The 9,662-nt window shown below is 50.9% G+C and overlaps 1 protein-coding gene across 3 annotated transcripts; it reads left to right on the top strand.

Annotated features, from left to right (window-relative positions):
• Positions 1 to 5,868, top strand: LOC120692224 (serine/arginine repetitive matrix protein 2-like). 3 transcript variants are annotated; one of them, XR_005682539.1, is made up of 4 exons: positions 3,260 to 3,906; positions 4,014 to 4,156; positions 4,798 to 5,333; positions 5,488 to 5,868. XR_005682539.1 is itself a non-coding variant. In XM_039975484.1 (3 exons), exon 1 carries the CDS (start codon positions 183 to 185, stop codon positions 1,743 to 1,745), a length of 1,563 nt encoding a protein of 520 aa, XP_039831418.1. In that variant the 5' UTR covers positions 1 to 182; the 3' UTR covers positions 1,746 to 2,400; positions 4,798 to 5,333; positions 5,488 to 5,868. The 3 variants fall into 3 exon arrangements, 1 of the variants encoding a protein (XP_039831418.1); XM_039975484.1 differs by lacking the exons at positions 3,260 to 3,906; positions 4,014 to 4,156 and adding an exon at positions 1 to 2,400; XR_005682540.1 differs by lacking the exons at positions 3,260 to 3,906; positions 4,014 to 4,156 and adding an exon at positions 4,170 to 4,504.
• The last annotated feature ends 3,794 nt before the right edge of the window (positions 5,869 to 9,662 follow it).

The following is a 9,662-nucleotide window of genomic DNA, read 5'->3' as shown; positions in this document are numbered from 1 at the left end:
ATTCCTCCCAAATCCCTGCTATCCCTAGTCTTGATTCCCTCTGATTCTTCTCCAATTTATATCAATACTCTTGTTATTCAGATTTGGAGGTCTAGGACTATAACAATTGGTAATCCGAGCCTTGTTCTTCTCTACCCATTTTTTTCCCCAATCCCACCTTCCTCTCCACCGGATCGAGCGCCATGGCTTCCACGCCTTCCACCGCCACGAACTCTGAGTCTGCCGCCATCGATGCCCTTTCCGAGCGAATGGATCGGATGTTATGGAGGATGGAGGAGACGCTAGCGCGGATGAGTAGCGCTCCTGCGACCGTCGCGTCCGCGACCGCGGCACGGGTTCCTTCATCGACCTCGTCGCTGGCGCCCCCGACTTCGCCCGTGGCGCTTGACGTTTCTGAGACAGGGTCGTCGGCTTCCTCAGCTTTACCATCTTCGCGGGCATCCCCAACTCCGCTTGCTGCGCTGGCCACCAACTCGCCCTCGCCGACGGCTTCGACGACCTCCGCCCCGACCACGATGGCCACGACATCAGCTGCGTCGCCCACGCCTGCAGCACCCTCGGCCACGTCCACGGCTGTGCCGCCCACGCCGGTAGCGTCCTCGGCCGTGTCCACGACAACTTCGCGGAAGTTCTTCGCCCCGACGCCGGCCACGACCCCTTCATCAGCGCGCGACACCACCGTGATGCCAACAACATGCGTGCCGACGACCGCGTCGACTCCACCCACCACCGCGGTCGCCATCTCATTTCGGCTTCCGATGCCGCCATTCCTCGCCGCGCAGAAAAAGATCGCCAAGAGGATGAGGAGAGAGCAGTGCCTACGCACAGCCGCCTTCGGGGTTGTGGGTGCCACACAGGAGGCGCGCACTTCTGCCGCAGCCATGCGATGCCGAGCGGGTGCGTCCGTTCGTCGACTTCGCCGCCCGCGCCACCACGGTTGTCTTCGTCCACGACGAAGAGGGTCTGGAGCGCTTGGTCCTCGAGTTCGAGCAAGACGCCGTCGTCTCTGTCGACATCGCCGCGGAGATGGCCGCGGAGATGGCGTGCTTCGCCTTTGGGTTCGACCGGGACGCGCTCGTCTCCGTCGATACAGCCATGGACATGGCGTACGACGCCCTCAAGCTTTGCAGTTGCGTCGTGCCCGCACGGTCGCCTCCATGGACACGAACTCCAAGCTGCTGGGTCTACGGCCTCGGCCACGGAGACGTGCTCTGCGTCACGGGCATCGCCGCTTGCGTCGGCGCCGTCGTCAGAATCAGAGGAGACGGCGCGCCTCGACGCCATCGCCTGCTTGCGCAGGCTGTCAGCCTTGCCCGACAAGCTCTATGGCATCGCCCTTGAGATGCACAACGACTCCACCAGCTAGCACTGCGTACCAGGATACAGGCTCTGTTGTGGATTGGAGCACACAAGCTATTCTCTCCAGGAATGCCCCGAAGGTGTTCGACGCAATGCTGAGCCATCCACTGTTCGTCTTCTGGTTCAGTGCTGCGACATCTGTTATGCTGCTCCACGCCGTTGCCACAGACCAGGACGCCACATATTCCTCAGTGTCTCTCTGTGCCGATAAGCCTGCCTCCATGGATCAGTCTCGGAAGGCTTATCTCAAGTATGGGGAGACATCTCAGTCAGCTGGACACAAAGTTCTACACCAGGCTGTATCTGCATGGTTTCAACTTCATTCAGAACCATTTATCAGGGAGCTCAACTCTGGAAACTACCAAGCCATTTATGAATCTACATGAGTTATGGCAGCAAAACCACGTTCACTTGCAGTTTACAGGATTGCCATTTCTTTGTATTTTGAAGTTGAAACCATGGCCACCACCTACATGCATGGGAAATGAGCTGCTCCAAGTTGACAGAACTTCAGTTTCCCATTTGCAAATGGACAGATCAATTCTTAGCTTTCGGAGCAAGTTCTCCTTTGATGCCTTTTGGAGTGTGCAGATAATGGGAGGTGTTCTGAAATTGAAGGCTCATGGTACTGCCGAACTGGGCGCTGTACTACTCTTGTTACTATTGAAGGCTGGAGCAATCCTAAATATTTCTGATGATCTGGGAAGATTTCCTATAGAGTTGGCTGCACTGCGGAGTGCAAGCAGGGAGAGTTGCTGCTGCCCTTGACCTTGTCAATTTCAACCGTCAGAAACTGGGGTGTTGCTAGAGTAGTCTTTCATGCAAAATCTGAAAATACAAATCCATTGGATCTGATGCACTGTGATAGAAGAAGAGCTATGATCAAGTCACAGACAGATCAGGCATTCAGGGAGTATGCCATGGCATTCAAGTGCTGTACTCTTGACTGGACACCAACTTACTATCGCCAGGCAGCTCCTCACATGCTAATCAAGGAGTACAAGTATACCCATAAGCTGCAGGACCTTCCAACCAAACCAAGTGAGTCAATACTCTGCATGCAAGATTTAGAAGCTCTATGTGATCCGGGAGCAGCGGCGAAGCCAGCTCAGAAAATGACCTAGGGCGGACTTTTACGAAAAAATTTTTGCACGACCAGAGCGAGACGCCGAGACTTGCTGCCCGGCTGCAGCGCCCGCGCCGGCGGCGCACGGGATCTGCTGTCGCCACCGACGGGCGCCGAGATGGGGTTGCTGAACGGACGGGCGTGGAGTGGTGTCGCACAACGGCATCGACACGCCAGCGTGAGCGCTAGCGCCTGAGCGGGACTGCAGAGGGGTAGATGGTGAACTGCCGAAATTGGCAGTGGCATCTGGTGGCAAGATGCAGTGCTGGGCTGGGGCGCTAGGTTGAACCATTTAAGAGGCCGTAGCCCACTCGACCTCGCGTTCGAGGGGCGCCGCCGCACCGCCATGAGCCCCTGCCAGAGTTGAGAACGGGGATATTGTCAGCACCCACGAACCAGAGAAAGCATCTCCTACTATGGGCCGCCGCACCAGGAAGCCTAGTGTCTGTCTTGGCGCGAATGAGTTCGCTAGATGTGCCTGCGCGCACGTATCAGGCCAAGTCCATGTAAACGCAAGAGAGTCGCTAGTTAAATACTGAGTGCGTGCGAGGAGGAATGGTATCGAACAACTTGTTTGAACTCTTACTCCTTTCTCAAGTAATCTATTCTGCGGAAGCCAATTTCCTGTTCTCTTATATTCTTCCTATGTTTTCCAGATCCATCATTCTTTTTTTTCTACTACCTCTACTGTTAACAAATATACTCTGGACTTCACTTAGAGGGACCTAGGGCGGCTGCCCTGGCTCGCCCTAGTGGTGGCTCCGCCACTGTCCGGGAGGTTTGAGAAGTGGCTTGAGGGCAAGCCGCATTTTAAGCGGAGGCCTCTAGCTGACTTGGTTAGGGGAACCCAGCGGCACTCCTCAGGTCCTGGGTTCGACTCCTCATGGGAGCGAATTTCAGGTTGAGGTTAAAAAAATCCCCTCGCCTGCCTCATGTCCAAAGCACTGTGGAGCCCGGCCTAACTCACAAGGCGACGGGCCCCCGTGTACGGGTGGGGCAGGGGTTCGGGGATTTTCTTGGCCTGCTGTGAGAAGGTCATTCTACCTCTCAAAAAATGCTGTGGGGGCGGTCTTACCCCCCGCAGGTCAAGTTTTTTTAAGCGGAGGGGAATGTCAGGAACTGGGCCGGAAGATGGGCTTCCAAGCTGGGGCATTGAATGGGCTTCCAAGTTACCTTGTCAAGACAGCAGAGCTGAGGATAAATGGTCCAACCGGCATCTGGAAGGGGCATCGAACCAGAACAGAGAACCGTCTTCTTCTTCCTCGGTCCAAGAACTTGCCCTGTAGTTTCTTGCTATTCCTCCCAAATCCCTGCTATCCCTAGTCTTGATTCCCTCTGATTCTTCCCCAATTTATATCAATACTCTTGCTATTCAGATTTGGAGGTCTAGGACCATAACAATCTATCATCTACATGTAAATGTAAGAGCAACTCCAGCCCACTCCCTATTTGAGCCCCTACTCTATTTTTTAGGAGTTTTGAAGAGATTTCAACTCCAGCAGGGCCCTCAAATTAACTCTCATTTTAGGTGGACTCTCAAACTCAATTGTCAAGACCCTAGGGAAAGGAGGGCCCGATCCGCCCTCCCATCGGCCCGGCACGTCTGCCTCTCGCCCCGACGCCTCCCCGCCCCGCGCCGCCGGCCCGGCACGCCTCCACGCCTCCCTCATCGTGAGTACTGGAACAACCTTGCTCCTGTCGTCCTTCGCTTGCCTGCTTTATTGATTGCTCCTCGCCGTCGGATTCGTGGTGGTCTGAAATCCGATTGCTCGCTGTGGGTTGACGGGCTCGCCGCCGCGCGCGGCCAGATGAATTATGTTTCTGATTTAGCCTCTTCTTGCTATTTTTCTGTTTCTGATTTGTGATCAGCCACCAAATGTTCAGACTACCTGAATTTGGTGATAGTGCCGGGCACATCTTTCACTGAATTGGGTGGAAGTGGGAGTTATTCAATAATAAAAAAAGGAAAAGTAAAATCTGAGGAGTGATGAGCGAAGGGTCTCCAATCTTGGAGAGCAGGTGAGATATGCTGAAATTTTACTCAACAGCTATTACTCCAACTCAAAATCATGTAAAGGCAGGGCTCAATAAGCAGTCTACATGTCATCATTGATTCAGATATATGAGTCATTTCTTGCCAGAGCTCTATTCTTTCTGTAGACTCCCGAATTCAGAGATAAGATTTTGGAAATGTGATCCTGGTGATGCCCAGAATGATGTTTCCTTTTCCTCTCGTTGGGCAGATAACAATACTTGAAGCACTGCTGCTGGAAATGGGAAGGGCTGCAAACTAACTGATGTTTTTCTTGCAGCTCATTCTGTCGGCCATGCAGGCACATGGCATGGAGCAGCCGCAGCCTCCTCCATGTAAGGGACGGCCAGCGCTGCCTCCACCAACCCGCCCCCTTCCCGACATGGAGCAGAGGCCTTCCGGATCTCATGGAGGCACCTCTGGCGGCGTGCGCCCTCCACTGCCAACGGCGGGTAACCCGGCGAAGAGCCGTCGTCGAACCTTCGTCGAACCTTCGTCGCGCCAGCTCCGCTGCCTATTGCCAATCCTTCCAACTCCGTCCTTCCGCGTCGCCAAGAAGTGCCCAACTCCAGCCTTCCTCGTCGCCAAGAAGTGCTCCACTCCGGCCTTCCTCGTCGCCAAGAAGTGCTCTTTCCCGGTGGTGCTCCTCGACACGACCCTCTCACGGCGACCTTCACGGAACCTGCATCACCACCACCCGGTGCCACCACCTGCTAGGACACTCGCAGCACGTCATCATCACCAGCGATGATGGGATACGAGGCCGCCGGTACCTCAGAGCCGATGTTTGATTGGACACCGGACTACTCTGCAAATGTATGTATTCATTTTTTTTTTGTCCTTCTAAAATTTAGCACCTTTGTTCATAGTATATTAGCAGGTTTGAACTAGTATATTTTCAGCTATATTTCTGAATCTGGTTATTGATATTAATATGATGATGCAGTAACATGTCTCTTGTGGTTTGTAGGATCCACCGTACTACACAAATCTCATGACCCAGGATGAGGATGGCAATTTGGAACTATCTCATGACCCAGGATGAGGATGGCAATTTGGAACTATCGGTGCAGCCGGATGTCACTCCTAGTAGTGGTGGGAAAGGAGCATCCAAGCGTGGCAGTAACTACAGTCAGGAAGAAGATATCTCCAGAATCGACAGCAACTACAGTCCGGATGATACTGCTCTGAGTATTGTAATGCACTGAGTATTGTTTACAGCTGATGGCTGCATATCTCCAGAATCCTTTTCTTATTGTTTTTGTTTCAGTTTAATATTGCTTTTGGTCATATGAAATCTTTATTCAATAATTAAATCTGTACAGAAGATGAATTCAAGTGTTCATAAAAATGTACAGAGCTAGCTAAATTCAGAGCATAGGAACCAATGAAAAATGTACTGGCAATAGCATATCAAAATAATTCTGCATGTTGTACTTGCAAGATCCAAACTGCTGTGCCAAGTTCCATGGAAATGTATCTGTGATCCAACACTACGAAACAAGCAGAAATTCTCCACGAACAAGCCCTCCAGAACAGAAATCGCATCACAGAATCAGGATAAGAACGATAGAAAACAGAGCAGATGTATAATAGGAAAGATGCGCGACATGAGCTAGGCAGCACGGCGTATAAGTGCAAACCACAGCTTTCGTGAAAATCCGTACAAACCAAGCAAAAAAGTTGTCTAAATTCACCAAAAAATTCACACATGTAGATGATATGAGGATCATGTTTGGAAATAGCCCGCTATAGTCTCGCTATAGCCCGCTAATAGCTTTTTAGGAGATCTACAACTACGTTATACAACATTTGTCCGCTATATCCGCTAAAGAAGGTTTTATGAGATTTAGCCATGCTAAATGTCCGCTAAATAGGTTTTTGTGAGACTTAGCAGCGCTAAATGTCAATTGGGTACTGTTGGGTAGTTAAGAGACATGTTAGACTCAAATTTTAGGTGTTAGACCAACGATACTTATAATTTGTATGAAATTATTTATTATTTTATCATTCAGCTAAATGATTTAGCTTTTGGGTACTATTCTATAGCTTTTAGAGAAGGTTACCGCTAAACTTCATAGCCCGCTATTTCCAACCTTGATGAGGATACACAATCTTGTAAAATATCTTATCCAAACTCGACTTCGTTTATGAGATATAAAAATAACAAATTTCTAACAAATCACTTGGACAACTTTCTGGCTTGAAATTTGTTATTTTTATATCTCACGAACGAAGTCGAGTTTGGACAAGATATTTTACAAGATTATATATCATCATGTCATCTACATGTATGATTTCTTTGGTGAATTTAGATGACTTTTTTGGCGTAGTTTGTACGGATTTTCATGAAGTTGTGGTTTACACCAGATATGTTCCCGTTGTCCTGAGAGCATCTCTAGCGGAGGCCTGCAAATTGGGACCTTAAAATCCCATTTGCATGTTGGCCTGAAAAAAAATAGGAGCCCAAATTAGTTCCCAACTCCAGTGGAAGTTCTCATCCTCTTGTGCTCAACCTTAGCTTATAGCCCCCCGCAGACGTCGAGGTCCCCTCGATCCTACCTGTTCGTTCCCGTCGGACAACTCGCTGCCTTCCTTGGACCGCGAGCTTCTTCTCAGGCACCGGCGTCGCCGGCCGTACCACTTGTCTTCCACCACCAGCGTGGCCGGCGGCGGGGATTCTTAACTTGTGCCTGTCGCGGCCCACTGCCGGTAGTAAACCATGGCCCACGCCGCCGTAGCCGCGGCCTCCAGTGCTGTCGACCCCGACGACACCAACTTGTCACACCCGTTTTTTTTTGACAAAATCGAATACATAGTTATATGTATGTCAGGATCAAGTTTCATACATATAGAGACATTATAAGTGAATAATCAGTAACAGTATCACGAAAAAGAGAACTAAAACAAATAAAAGACTATCAGAGTTATACAGCTTATCCTGGAAACGAAGGCTCCAAACTTCACAGGCAATCGACTGGGGGTTGCGTACGCCTAGAACTCAGCAACATCTTCAAAAGACTTCACCACAACTTCTCCTTCTAAGCAGCAATAAGTAAGGGTGAGTACACTTATGGTTAGTACTCAGCAAGGCCACAAGAAATAACCAGAATATGATTTATATCCATCTTTAAGTTTATTAATCATGTGAGGGACCAAGACGCTCTTGATCGTGAGCACGGCTAACCGGTTAGTTTTAACTCTGCAGAGGTTGTACACTTTCACCACAATTCGCGTAAAAGTTCCGAAGAACTTTAAACCCAACTACGCAATGTGCTAGCTAGGCACAATACCACACTTCCGAGGTGTGATTGCATAGGGACGCTACGAGGCCTTTACAAAGATTCCCTAACCTATGACAATCCGCTAAGGTTTCAAGTAAAAGCGGTCATAACACTGTCCTAATGAGGTGATACCTTACCAAAGGATCATTAAACAATGCCAATTGCCCCCAAGAGGACCGAGCTATACCCCGTCGATGCATCCCCTCTTGCCCTTTCGGTAAGACTGTCACAAGCTAGAGTCTCTAATTAATCAGCCAAGACCAGAGCCATATAGTATTGTGGTTGTACGGTTTTCTTGGGTGGTTCTCCATGTTCCAATTAAATCATCATAATACTCTTGTAAATAAGCATAGACAGAAAGATGGTCAGGGTCACTTGCCTTTCTCCAACAAAAAGCTACTCTTACTGCTCTTCACTACTCTTCAGCTTTTGCTCACTTGCAATTCTTGATCTTCAATCTTCGAACAACGATCCTTCTATTCGGAACAATCATCGGGCAAACATACAAAGCAAACAAGAAGATACATCTAAGAACAATACACCAAAACAAAGAAAGGCTTTAAAAGAACGTACTAAAGGATAGGCTCGCTGCTACGGTTACGAGAGCGCAAGAAACGCGAAAAACGGAACTAAAATGGCGATTCTATGAGATGAACGATGCTTTAGGGATCTAGTCGCGATTAACTATAGAGTTAAGAGCTAGCAGAAAAGATTTGCAAGACACAGAAAACTGTGCTCACAGAGGATAACAAGGTCATAAAGCTATCGCACACGTTGCAAGGATCACGTGAGCGCAAGAATCGATGAAGACGGAGTTAAAACGAAGAAGTTATGACTAAAACAGGGTTCTAGAGACTTATCTGCGATAGATTTAAACTTCTAGGGGCTAGATTCGAATTATTCCTAAACTCGAGGGGGTAGCAAGGAAAAAACTAGGGCGCGGCTGAGGTGGACTGCGGGTTCAATTATCTGGAAGCTCAGGGGGCTCGGCGAAATAATTTGGACCAAACTTAAATTACTTTTCAACGCACGCGGACCGCGGGTTGAATAAAGGAAAAAGAGAGGACTCTTTTGCAGATTGGCCACAGTTGACCGGTATCAGCTCTGTTGACTTGGATTGGATCTAATGGGGATCGTCGGATGGGGATCGAACGAAGAAGGGAGGATCGGGCGGAGCGGCGGCGGCGTTGGGCTGCCAGCGGCGAGCTTCTACCGGCGGCGCATGGCCGGACTTAGCTGAAATTGGCCGTTTGGACTTGGATTAGGCTAAGGGTTTGGACGGGGAGGACGAGAGCGGCGCAGTGAACTCATCTGGGTGCTCTGTTGGGCGAGAGGGAGACCGGAGGAAGGCGCGCGACGGTGAGGGGCGGCACGGACCGTCGGAGCTCGCTCCGGCGAGCGATCCTGAGCGGGACAGAGGGGGAAAAAGGGGTGGAGGAAGGGCCAGCGAGCATCTTTACCACGACGCGAAGCTCCATACAGGTGAAGTCGTCGAGTGGAGACGGCGGAACGGCGGCGCGTCGCGGAGCTCCGAGCTCCAATGGCGGCGGCGGCGCTAGGGTTTGGCGAGGCGGATGTGGCGGCTGCGGCTCGAAGAGGGTCCAGAGGGGGGTCCAAGGGGGCGGTGCGGGGCTATAAATAGGGGCGAGGTGGGGCCACCTTGGCGTGCGCGCCTAGGCGCGGACGGCGCGGAATCGAGGTGCGGCCGGACTCGGGGAGAGTCCCAGTCCGTCACGGGGTAGAAGAAGCCCCTGACGCGGGGGCTCTGCGCGGCAGTGAGAGGGGGAGTGAGGGAGGCGAAACAGGCCGGGCCGCCGTTTGGGCCGGGAAGGGGGAGCTGGGCCGGGAAGGGGGAATGTCT

This window comes from Panicum virgatum, chromosome 9N, assembly GCF_016808335.1.
Source record: "Panicum virgatum strain AP13 chromosome 9N, P.virgatum_v5, whole genome shotgun sequence".
NCBI lineage: Eukaryota > Viridiplantae > Streptophyta > Magnoliopsida > Poales > Poaceae > Panicum > Panicum virgatum.
Note: the sequence above shows the minus strand (reverse complement) of the source record. Positions and strands in the feature narration are given on the sequence as shown.

Excerpts from the sequence above, each read along its gene's own strand:
- LOC120692224 (XM_039975484.1), top strand. The coding sequence starts at position 183 with ATGGCTTCCACGCCTTCCACCGCCACGAACTCTGAGTCTGCCGCCATC.